Below are 12,964 nucleotides of genomic sequence, written 5' to 3' on the forward strand. Positions count from 1 at the left end.
TGTGTCTGTCAGATAGACACGGCCCAAAAAAATTATTTTTATATATAATCCAATTGATAATTTATTTCAATATTTAATTTTTTTAATTATTTAAGTAAAAAACCCACATTTATAGCTACCGTACTTTTGTGTTCCCCATTTCTTCGTGTTTATTGGGGTTGTACAGTATGCTGGTCGCCAGGTGTTTCATATCCTACTCGTTCGATTCAAGAATTTTCCAGTCCCTTGGAATAGTCCAAGTCATTGTTACTTTTGGGTCTCCCGGAAGAAGCGTTATGTCATGTCAACTGTCAAGCTTTTTCGTGAACTAAGGTGCTGACTGACCATTGATATTTGTTTCGGGACCTACATCCCAACTGTTGAAAAGTGTATCACTTGGAAGGAAGACCAAGCTTCAAGACAGCCCCTGAATCCACTCCTGAAAAGAATCCAATCATCATCTAACATTGGAAACGATTTTTTCATTAGCAAAAGTTCCTTCTGGTAAGGTCACCAAAATCTGAACATATGTTTCATCACCATCACACTGCAACTTGTAGAGACAATTGGAACGAAATTACGGGCCTGAATATTCTATTTTATAAGTGGCTTAGGAAATGGGAAGTAAATATGGGAATTCATTGTCTTAATGCAGCAAGCAAGCTTTGACATTTCTTCCATCAAGCTTTCCAATTGCAATTCCGAACTGGAGTGTGTTTGTATTATACATTGTTTTTAATCTTCAAGCAAAGTACAATTAGAAGAAACTAACAGTATTTTAACTCTCAAAATTAGCGGTAACGTATCAATCTGCATCTTCAGCAGCGAAGTCAGGCTCAGGAGGCTTCTGTAGCTTCACCAGCTCCTTGGCACTCTTAGCATTCCGGTTTCGATGAATGCCACGAAGAGCATTTGCTGCAAACTTAGAAGCCAAGAAAGTGGCACCAAGGCTGTATGAACCTCCACCACTGTTACTACGGTTTCCATCTGACCCTTCTGCTTCCTCTTCTTCCTTCCTACGCAGTTCCATAATCTTTCTCTTGGAATAACGCCGCCAAGCAGCTTGGATAAAGCAAGCTGCCCAGGTCCTCCACTGCTGTGAATGAAAACGGAATGTATGTTGCACCTGTCTACTGTGAAGACGCCTGAATTGACTCGCCACAAATTTTAACTCCTCAGCTATAAGGGCAAAAGCCTCAACCTCAGTCAAAGCCTTCACCGTCCGAGTAGATGTTGGAAGGTTAGCACCGGATTTGGGGTCCAATGCCCATGTTAGAAGTTCCTCTCCACAGAAATCTCCTTCTTTCAGCAAACTGCGGTTGAAAAACCCACTCCTCCCACCATCTGTCGTTACACTCTCAAGGCGGCCACGAATAATAAAAAGCATCTCATCAACTGGATCCCCTTCTCGAACTATGTAAGTCCTATCGGTAAACAAGCATGGTTTAAGCCGTTCACAAATGGCATCAAGCAACCTCTCGTCCATATTCTCAAACAAAGGAACCTACAAAATGAAGTAAGGCAGTTACAAAATATTAGAGACCAATAAACTATTGGAGGCCAGTTGGAAAACGACAACAAAAGTTGAAGATAAAGACTAATTCGCTATGCAAATATAAACTGAACTGAGATCACGAAATAAGAGCACAAAAATTTCAGGACTATTTACCAGAAAATCCACTAAAAATCTATAACCCATTAGCAATCAAGTTACATACATAATACAATCATGAGAATTTACTAGGGAATAACAGTCATGGTATTGTATTGCACAAACAATCCACAACTTAGTATTTCTCACTACTACTAATAGAAAAGACACCGCAAACCAAATTAAAACAGAAAAATAAATGACTGAGATGTGAAAAAGAGAAAGGAAAAGAATTTACCCTTCTAACCAAAGCCAGACAGAGGTGCCTCTTGATATCCCTCCTCAGATCCTTTGGAAGGCTCTGAACCAGGCTTTCTTCATCGACACCACGTGTTTCCAACCACTTGTATTGGTCATACCGTCTTACCTGTTCCCTAAGATCCTGGGGAAGCATCCGATGATGCATCCACTGTTCTGAGTCACGCCTTTTGATCCTCATTTCTTCTAGCCGAATTGTAAGAGATTGAAGATAAGTCTGTTTATAACATGAAAGCAACCGCATTTCCAGAAGATCATTGGATCAGGTGCTTCAAGAGTTTCACTCAACTTAGTCATTAATTAGATAAAGCATGAGATCAAGTCCAAAATTCACCTGCATGTTTCCGATCAGCAGTGCAAAGAGGATGAGTCCAAAAATTGCAAGTGCTATGGAGAATATAACCTCACCAGGATAGGTACTAGTTTGAAGCCCCTGGCCAAGGGTACTGCAAAGGAATTGATGGTTTAGTTTTTATAAAAGATAAATATCAGAGAGACACATGCATCATTTACATAATTTATTCATTTTGGCATGATATATTAGCTGAAATTTAATCGATAGTTAACAATGCCTTCTGTCATACAACATATTTTCGATTTTCTTGAATGTCCAGCACAAGATTATATTTTATACATGTGTAGGTACAGAGACATCCGACAATCTACACTACAGACTACAGGCACCTTAGAAAAGAGTTCTTAAAAAATGAAAAAGCTGAGTAAAGTTTTGCTCAGAATATGATAAACACAAGCATATAGAATGTATAATCACAAATAACTGAATTATCACATTGAGGAGAGTAGGCTTGCTGATCTAATAACCAAATATCAAGTATTAAAAACACAAAGGGTAACAGGCATAAAAACCTTGTATACCAAAATTTTCTCCAACACTCCTGTACTGAAAGCAAAAAGTTAATTATTGCAAAATAAAAATTTCAAGTCACTCTAGAGCTTACGACGAAAATAAATTTTGCATGGGGATCAAGTCGTGCATTAGCAGATTGGATTACGAAGATGTTGTTTTTATGGGCTCAAGCCCACTTTCATTCCTCAAACTATCCAATACATAGCCCAATGTAATGTAGGATGAAAAAATGAGATAAGCCCAGTTTCTCGAGTTGCTTAACTGTTTTTTGGGGTAACATGATAGAAAGAACCTCAATATGTGAATTGGCGGCTTACTATACACAGTTAAAATATTTATAATCCTCTCTGACTGGTAGTTTAAATTCATCTATAAACCAATGTCAGTCCATCTCAATTGAGCAATCAAACACACACAAATTTGAGGTCTTCTGAATTTAATTATTTAATAATGAACCAAAAATAATACTTTTCACAATCAAGAACAAAACGAATTTGATTGTGTATCATTTGGTATATAATTCTCACCATAACCAGAGCAAACATAAACTCGGATGCCCAAGAAAACGAAACAGCAGGCTGGTTCGCCCAAATGTTAATCCCCAGTGGCCTGCAGTTATTTTAACTTGTAGCTTACAAAACACCTTAAAGGTGATTTGTTGAAGTAATCGCTGTCATGTCTTTGTAGTCTTCAAAAAAATTAACTTGCAGTTCAAGGAAGATTATTCATCCCTTTCGCCTTTTAGCATTGACTTAATAAGCGGAACCAAAAATATAATTTTGCCACAAAATCAATTATCTGTTTTCTCATTCCTTGATTGTTGATTCCCTCTTAACAAATCATCAAATCTGTCTCTTTAATTTTGTTATGATTACGATTTCCCTCTAAACAAAAGTTCTTTCTTTTCTTTCTAATATTTATTTAATTTTGATAATTTAAGTTTTAAAGATACAGGACGATACATTGGTAATCAAATCACTAAGAACGTGGAAAAAGAAAAGGGAAATTTTTTTTATTTATTTATTTTTTATATGGAGTTATTTCAAAACAAATTTACAAACTAAATAAATAATTATTTGATTCAAAACTTGTAAATTTTAACATTAAAGTCCCTTTTATTACAGGAAACAAAAAGGCTAGTATAAAAAGTTTATTAATTATGATAGTGATTAAAAATATTATTGTTAGTTTATATCTGTTCATCAAAATTTAAAAAAAGAAATAAAGATTGGAAGTTAGTATTGTTTTTAGGGATATAAGCTTTGATTGAAGCTCTCTATTGACCAAAATTGGCTAATTAATAAATAACCCAATAAGTTTTGTTAATCATTGGTCTATAATTTTATTTTTTATTTTTAATATAACTTAAAACAAAATTTAGAAAATATCATTAAAACCCATAACAATTATCCACTTTGGGCGATATTCCTGATTTTCTTTTTCTGCCATTTTAGATTCCGAAGCAAAAACTTCTCACTTTCTTTCCCACACTCTTCACTCTCCCTTCAATTTTCCCACTAATTATTTGTCAAATTTCCGCTTTAAATATCTCAAAGATTCTCGTTTTTTTTTCCCTCTCTCATCTTAATTCGTCGATAACTCAAAACCGTACTCTTTCAACTGTTATCCTTTTAGAAGCCGATCGAATCTGGTCTTAGTTAAGGTAAGTTCTACCATGAAGCTTGTCTCTTCAAGTATGGTTATTCATCTGCTCCATCTCCTTTTATTATTGTTGTTATTTTTCATTTTTTGGTTCTCTTAGGAATTGAAAACGACTTTTCTTCAGCTGATTCCTTGTGCAAAGGAAAAAAAAAAGAAACGAATGAATGAATATAAAAGAAGAACAAAATTTAAAAAAAAAAGTTCGATCGGAATATTCGTTTAAATTCTTTTTTTGGTAGCTTATTATGATTCCTTTTTCTACTTGTGTTGACGAAGTTTTATTAATAATTGGAGGGGAAAAAAAGCTAAATTTATTCTTTATTGTAGATTACCGTAAACAAGTACCACCTTAACATATCACTATTCTTTAAGATCGTATTTGATGCTTTGTGAATTCATGGTTTTAATGTCAGTTAGCATGTATTATGTTTTTCCTTTGATGGGTATTTTCTAAAGGTTTTTCTTTTGGGGGGGGGATTGAAGGAATGGCTGGGAAAGTCGTTGACGCTCTGTCCGTCAGTTTCTCTGAGTATGACTTCATTGAAGGTGATGATGAGCAACCTAGAACCGTGGTTTCTGCTTCGAATTTGAGAATTCCGAGGATTGAACCTTCAGTATTGAAACTTAGGCATAGAATTGGGAGGGGGCCTTTTGGCGATGTTTGGTTAGCAACTTATCATCGTTCGACTAACGAATATGATCATCAGTACCATGAAGTTGCCATCAAGATGCTGCATCCAGTTAAGCAGGATGATATGAGGACTTTGCTGGATAAGTTTGATGATTTATATTCCAAGTGCCAAGGTGTGAATAATATTTGTTCTTTTCAGGGAATTTCTATTATAGGTGGAAAGGTGGGTGTTGCAGCTAATATAGATGATTTTGATTTCAAGATGAAAGTTGATTATCTTGTTAAGAAATGAGTTTTGTTTACTTTACCTGCAGATATGTATTGTTATGAAATTTTATGAGGGATCCATTGGTGATAAAATGACTCGCCTTAAGGGAGGAAAGCTTCCGTTGCCTAACATTTTGAGGTGATGTACTCGATAGATGGAAGATTATGTCTCGTTCTTTTTATTGTTAATGCTTAAGATAGCAGCTGAGTAGTGAATTTACATTTACTGCGTCTAATGTTTGCAGGTATGGGATCAATTTAGCACAAGGGATTTTGGAACTGCACTTGCAAGGGATTTTGGTTCTGAACCTTAAACCTTTTAACTTTCTTCTTAATGAAACTGACCAAGCTGTTCTAGGGGATATTGGTATTCCATATCTATTACTAGGAATTCGATTGCCCAGCTCAGATATGACACACAGGCTTGGAACCCCCAATTACATGGCTCCGGAACAGTGGCAACCAGAAATAAGAGGTCCAATATCATTTGAGACTGATTTGTGGGGATTCGCATGCAGCATTGTGGAGATGCTCACTGGTATTGTTCCTTGGCATGGGAAATCAGCTGATGAAATTTATGACCTGGTTGTCAGAAAACAGGAGAAACCACTTATTCCTAGTGGTCTTCCTCCTGCAGTTGAGAAAGTTCTTCTTGGCTGCTTCGAGTATGACTTCAGAAGCCGTCCTTTAATGAAAGACATATTGCATGTGTTTAAAAGGTAGGCATCTTTTATGTCTATATGGCAGTTTAAGATAGAAATGAGGTCTGTTCTCTATAATATGCAGTGCAGTGGAAATTTATCAAAGCTTCCCATGTAACAGCAATTTTAAATGACATTGTTGATTGTTCATATGTTGAGCTAATTGACCTCTTGTTCAGCTCAGAGAATGGAGGTGAAGATGATGGGCGTTGGACAGATCTTGGGAGCACAATCGTATCAGACAGAAAACATAGCACCACTGGCTACACAGAGTGGTTTCTTTCAAAGGATCATTTGCTAGTGGGTGACACTGTGCGTTCCAGAAAGCCATCTAACTCCTGCAAACCTGAAAATATGGATGTCCCAGAAGGAAATGTGGTGGGTGTAGAATATAGCACCGATCGAGATGGTTTTGTTTTGGTGAAGATTCATGGTATTCATGATCCGTTAAGAGTTAGTGTTTCGACACTGGAGAGGGTTACTTTTGGCTTAGCAGCTGGGGACTGGGTACGTTTGAAGGAGGAAGACAAAAGGCACTCGCCAGTGGGTATTCTTCATTACATTGACCGTGATGGAAATGTTGCTGTTGGGTTCATAGGATTAGAAACTCTTTGGAAGGGAAGTTCTTCACAATTTCAGATGGCGGAAACTTGCTGCATTGGTCAGTTTGTTAAGCTGAAATCTAATGTGCTTAGTCCGCGCTTTGCTTGGCCTCGCAAAAGAGGAGGTATGTGGGCTACTGGGAAAATTTGCTGGATCCTACCAAACGGATGCCTTGTTGTCAAGTTCCCAGGTAGATTAACTTTCGGAGAGGAACTTGGCGATTTTTTGGCTGATCCAGCTGAAGTGGAAGTGGTTTCCTTTAAGAATTGTCCAGGAGTGGTGAAAAAGTATCAACATCTTGAGGATTTTCACTGGGCTGTGAGGCCACTCCTGATTGCATTGGGTCTATTTACAGCAATGAAGATGGGATCATTTGTTGGAAAGAGAATTGGGAGGTCAAAAGCAAAGCGACAGAGCAGTGTGATTCATAATGATGTCCAACATATGGATCATGCAGGCAGTGGCAACCCAGCATGGCTTCCACCTCCCGTGGCAAATATTCTTTTTGGGGAAGGTGCTGCTCGATAGTTTCCTGGTCCACTCCATATACCCAAGAAGCATCTTCTAACTCTGTTGATTTACAGTAGGAAACTGTTACAACTATAATTGGTTATTTACCACAAACTTCTTATTGTAAACATCTCAATCATCTATAATCATATTTTAGTGCATAGTATCTTTGTTCTGCATATATTCAGCTGATCTAAATCTTGTGATTATTATAGTCTGTATATGCTTTCTAGAAATGTCACTGAAGTGCATGATCTAAATGGTTTGACTTTCCTTCGGCCTCCAAATAAAGAAACAACTGGCGCAGTTTAAGTAATAGCCCTTTCATTCAGCTTCGATGATAAAGGGAGCTCAAATACCCCTTGTATTTGCAACAGAATTGCTCAGCTTGAGATACCATCGTTCAAAAAAGACTACATATTATTGTGTAAATCTGCGTCCAGAAAAGGCTACAGAAATTACCACCCCACTGTCTGCTGCCGTAATTTAGTCGCACCGGCTTTCAACTTCTGTTTAAGTTTCCAAATGCTATTCTTTCTCTTGAATGGCTTCTTGGAGTCCTTGAAACTCAATGGCTTCATTCAGGAGCTAAAATTGTTAACCTTCATTTTATTTTTTTCATCTTCCTTCCCAGACAATACATAGGCGAAGAGCAGCAGAGAATCCCATGTTTTAGCTCTTGAGAGCACATTATATATAATCCTTTTTTTTTTTTTACTTGAACAAAAACCTACCCCTTGATCCTATGAGCAGTACAAACTAAACGTTGACCTTTCACCTCTTCAGCGTCGACAAAACATTTGCGGAGCTTCTATGCCACTGGTGCAGCTGATTACGACGTCATTGTATGAAGAGATCACACGCGTAATAGCTTGGACCCTACGATGGTTCCTGGAATGGATCGATTTAAAGCACTTGAAACAATATTTTTAGAGAGATCAAATACTCAGCCTGAATTTGGCATTTGGGCAATGCCATCACTGTTTTGAATTTGGAATAGTTGGTTTCTTAACAACTAAAATGGCCCCTTGCCTCAGCCCACCTCTAATGTAACGGGCTCAAAGGAAACAGTGGTCTCTAAATAATCTATACCGAGTATTATCCAATTCATGCATTTTTTTCCTATTCAAATTCCATCTTTCTAATCCAAAAAATAAAACCTCATAGACAAATAGTAGATATCAAAATGCAATCTTTTCCAATCTTAAGTTGTCTTCTTTTTTTGGTTCTGCGAACATTTTGACTTTGAACAAAAGAGGGTAATAGATTTGTATGAAGTTGAAAACAACTGAAGCTAAAGACAGGAAAGACAATACATTTTTGTTGTCATTCAATACACAAGAGACTGTCATTATAATGATTATCATTAAACATCATTATCAACAACCCTATATCGATACTAAGAAATCATCTTAGGAAATCTCGTTATTTAATTTGTGATTATCTTTTATGAAAACAGAGGCCCCACATTCAATTCTCTCTAAGTAATTCCGAGCTGTCTGCAGCTATACAGTGAAAATTGAATTATTATATTAGTAGCTGATTAATTTAATATGATTAAGTATTTATCATATGTGAAATTAAATAACATTAGTTGGATAATGAATTGATTTGAATAGAGTGCAATTTGAAGGGATTGAAAATCAAATGTTTGGATCAAACTGTCAGATAATCATAAGCTGTAAAGTGTTGTTGAAGATTTGCTTGAGGTTAGGTATGTTTAAGCATCCCTCGATATTGAAACGGATAAACTTGATCACACTTGGGAATTGGATGATAGTACGAGGTCCATGCCCAATTAACTTTTCAGGATCACGCTATATTTGTGGGCCCAAAAATATGATATTTTTTTTCTTTTGAATATCTGTTATTGACATGGGAGGGGAAATTAAGATTCGCTGTAATGCAGGCATTGCCGACACCGTATTTATGTCGACACGACAAGAAATCGGAAAATGAATCACGAAGCTGTTAATTCTACTTAAGTTGCAAACGCCAATTTTTTCTGAAATATTAGGGTGAAAAGGGGGAAAAACACAACGCTATTGTTTCTATACGACGGTCCAACAAGTTTATCCGTTCTTACATGTAAACAAGAAATATGTCTTCCTTGCAAAAAATAAATGAAAAATATGTAAATTAAATATTTTCTTTTGGTAATTTATAATTCTGTTGTTAATACTAACGTATTTATGGTAGAGACATATTCACATTATATATGCACATATTATGATGTTCGAATTTGAGTGGATTTTAAAAGTGAACAATTCTAGACCACCAAATTAGACAAGAAAGTTCAAAACTTAAATAATTTCTATATTTTATCTTAAGTATTTCCATGAATGAAAGTATTTTTTGTGGTTTTTTATTTTCATAATAATAAAAATATTATTTCTTTCAAATGGTGATGCATAAAGTTTGTTAGAACACAATTTATATGGATGGTCTGTGCTAGTCAATCACACTACGAAGATATAAAAAGGTCACTAAGATGAGAGCAATTCACACCATGAATGGTGGAAAGCTATTGTATTTGGAAGATTATAGGGAGTTTTTTTACGGAGTAAGGTTGCTTGTCTTTCTTTTTATCTGATGAGGGGTATTTATAAGAGAATGAGAGTTGAGTTTAGGTCTTAGCCATTGAGTTACCCTCCCTTTTTTAGATGCGATGATAAGTTGACATGTATCAACTTAGAGCACTGTTCAAATTGACTTGAATAAGACTCGACATAGTGTGCGCAGGATATGACGAATTAATATATCTTGTAAAAAAACACTTCATAGTATATTTTCTTGATATAATGCATCGATAGATGTTATATATGCTATGAAATGCATAGCTCCCTTAATGATGTCTAGGTGATGTTAAGAAGAAGTAGGAAGTTATGTATTACTAGGTTTTTACGTGCTACACTATTAAGTCATTTCTTAAAATAAAATATGGATTTTTTTTATTTGAAAAACTTTTAACTTTATAAATAGTATTAAAAATTTTAATTTTTTAAAATATCATTTAGGGACATATTACGACATATTAAACTTGTCTATATATGTAATGATCCGAAATTTACGGGTATCAAAAAATGAATTTTTATGTCTCGTTTTCGGCAAACGGATTCGTAACTATTTATTTAAAATATTTACGAAGTTAATTGTGTGGTTAATTAGGTTCTGGCTAGGTGAATTAGTTGAAATTAAGAATAATTAGGTATAAGGACTAGATTGCATATAGAGTAAAAGTTGAATTATAAAATAGAGAAAAATTAAGGGACTAAATAAATAAATAAACCAAATTGTAGCAATTTATATGGTAATGGTAATATACATGTGTAATAAATACATACATACATACATTTGTAATATATATACTTGCTTAGTATTTAAGTATAAATATATATTATATTATATTATATTATAATAGTTTAATAATAAAAGAAATAAAAGAAATAAAACAATAGAAAAGAAACAGAGAAGCAAAAGAAATAGGAAAGAAAAAGAAATAAAGAAAAAGAAAGGGAGAAACTAGGGTTTTGAGGTTCAAATTCAATTTGGTAAAACAATTTAGTTCATTTTCTTGTAATTTTGATGTTTTTAGAATCCTAGAACAAAGCACTACTTGATTTATGTTGAAATTTTAGAAGTTGTTCGTGTTGAATAAATTGAAGTGTTAGGGGTTAAATTGATAGAATTTTAAGTTAGAATTGAGAAAAAGGATTGAATTGTAAAACAAATTATAAGATTTGAAGTAATAGGGGCTAAATTGGGAATTTTTGAAATTTAGGGATTTATGGTGAAATTAGAGATTTAAATTTAGTTTTAAGTTGTAATTGAATGAAAATAATGAATAAAATTGTGAATAAAATAATGTTAGATTTGATTAAGGATTAAATTGGAATTGAGGCAAAAGTTGTATATAAATTGAAATATTCAATGTTAAATTGTGTTATTTTGATGAATTTTAATTGTTTTAATTCTGTAGCTAACATTGAGCCTAAGATCTCGGCTAAGAAAGGAAAAGGCAAGATTAATGAGTAGCTCGAGAATTACGGTTTGTATTTCTATAACCCAAATCTAGCTATTATTAATTGTTGTATTTTGATTAATATGTATGGTAAGTGAAATGAGGTGAGTATTGATATTATGATATTGAATTTGAATTCGTGAATATATGTGAATATTGATTTGTAATAGATATTGATTGAAATGGAAAATGTGATTTGAAAACCCTATTAACTGTATCGGGCTGAGTTGGATATAGTTGGCATGTCATAGGATTGGAAGAGTTCACGGATACTTTAACTTCGAGTCGATGATACACTGGATGTCACATTATTACTTTGGATAATTTTGACGAGGTACTAGGTACCAATTTACTTCGGCATGACCGATGAGACACTCGGTGTTAATTTATTACTTTGAAATATCCGATGAGGCACTGGGTGTCATACTGGTGCGTTTTAGTTAGATCCCTGTATCCGCCAAAGTCTGAGTCGTGTTAATAGGAGTATATAATGAATTGGCAAATTTGATCGATATGAATAATATTGAATAATGAAATGAAATATGGTTAGAGATATATAAATAGAGAATTTGTGAATTGAATGTGAATAACCAATATTATGGTTCAAGTGATATGTGTTGACATTGTGAAAAACTATCTGGGATAGTAATTGATTGGAAGTGGATGTGTTATAAATGATTTAGCTATGAATTGTTTATTGTATAATTATAGTATTCGCATGATTGAATGTGTAAGTAACATTAATTTTATATTTAACGTATTCGGATTATAAAAATACCACTGAGTTTATACTCAACGTGCGGTTTGTTTTCGTGCGTAGGTTAGGTTAAAGTCAGATTGTTGAATCAACATCCAATGTCGATCCTGAGCTCATTGTGGTGAAGTACATTTCTTTTTGGTAATGGTATGTACCTAGGATGTTAAGTTTGTCATTTTAGGAAGTGAATGTAAATAATGTTATAAGATGATATTGATTACTTAAATAATAGATTTTATGTGTTATCTTGAGGTTCAACATGTAATATCCTAATTTTGGGCCTAGTCGGAATAGTGGTTTCGAGACCACAAATCTAAGATAGAAAGATTTTTTTTTATAATTGTTTTGAGGTCTATGATATGATATGATTGCATGATTGTGAGAAAATTTCATGAAGAAATTCTATGCATAAAGTGCTTAATTTGAAATTAGGGACTAAATTGAATAAATTGCAAAACTTGTGTTCTAGAAGCATTTTGCATAAAATTGAATTAGATTATTAATTAGAGGTCCTTACAGAGCAATTTGACCAATTTGTAAGTCTATGGACAAAAATTGGACATGGATGGAATTTTTGGAAAGTTTAGTAGTAAGGGCATTTTGGTCATTTGGATATTAAATGAAATTATGAAGTATAGGAAGTTGTAGATAAAACGGAATAAAAACGAGGTATTGAGACCTCGAATTCATAAACCGAGCCATAAATATTTTTAGAAATATTTATGGAGTGTAAATAAGCTAGTATTAAAGTTTCGTCAAGAAATTTTAAGGTTTCGGTAATTAATTAGGTGAAAAGGACTAAATTGAACTAAGTGCAAAATTTGTGAGATGTGATTAAATAGCTTAAGTATTTAAAAAGATGGATTTAAAGAGCAATTAGACCCAAAGGTTAATGGCTGGACGGTTTGGGTATGAAATAAGCAAGAAAACAATGTGAACAAGGGGCAAAATTAGAAATAGCATAAAAGCTAGTAATTAAATAATGATGTAATTGAAAAATCTAGACATTTCTTCATCTTTCTCAGCCAGAAACGCCGTAGCAGGTCTACTATGCTG

General features: G+C 34.2%; 2 protein-coding genes across 3 annotated transcripts; one reads left to right on the top strand and one right to left on the bottom strand.

The window, feature by feature from the left end:
* Nucleotides 1–625: 625 nt before the first annotated feature.
* LOC107961368 (probable cyclic nucleotide-gated ion channel 6) lies at nt 626–3,720 on the bottom strand. Its single transcript, XM_016897518.2, has 5 exons — nt 3,709–3,720; nt 3,284–3,426; nt 2,223–2,334; nt 1,869–2,105; nt 626–1,483 (listed from the first exon to the last, which is right to left on the bottom strand). The coding sequence occupies exons 1-5, from the start codon at nt 3,718–3,720 to the stop codon at nt 785–787; spliced, it is 1,203 nt and encodes a 400-aa protein (XP_016753007.2). The 3' UTR covers nt 626–784.
* A 449-nt stretch (nt 3,721–4,169) lies between these two features.
* Nucleotides 4,170–7,311, top strand: LOC107958916 (E3 ubiquitin-protein ligase KEG). 2 transcript variants are annotated; one of them, XM_016894830.2, is made up of 5 exons: nt 4,170–4,419; nt 4,902–5,272; nt 5,364–5,455; nt 5,562–6,035; nt 6,197–7,311. In XM_016894830.2, exons 2-5 carry the CDS (start codon nt 4,904–4,906, stop codon nt 7,146–7,148), a joined length of 1,887 nt encoding a protein of 628 aa, XP_016750319.2. In that variant the 5' UTR covers nt 4,170–4,419; nt 4,902–4,903; the 3' UTR covers nt 7,149–7,311. The 2 variants fall into 2 exon arrangements, with proteins under 2 accessions (XP_016750319.2, XP_016750320.2); XM_016894831.2 differs by having other exon boundaries at nt 4,176–4,419; nt 4,875–5,272.
* The last annotated feature ends 5,653 nt before the right edge of the window (nt 7,312–12,964 follow it).

This window comes from Gossypium hirsutum, chromosome A05, assembly GCF_007990345.1.
Source record: "Gossypium hirsutum isolate 1008001.06 chromosome A05, Gossypium_hirsutum_v2.1, whole genome shotgun sequence".
Lineage (NCBI taxonomy): Eukaryota > Viridiplantae > Streptophyta > Magnoliopsida > Malvales > Malvaceae > Gossypium > Gossypium hirsutum.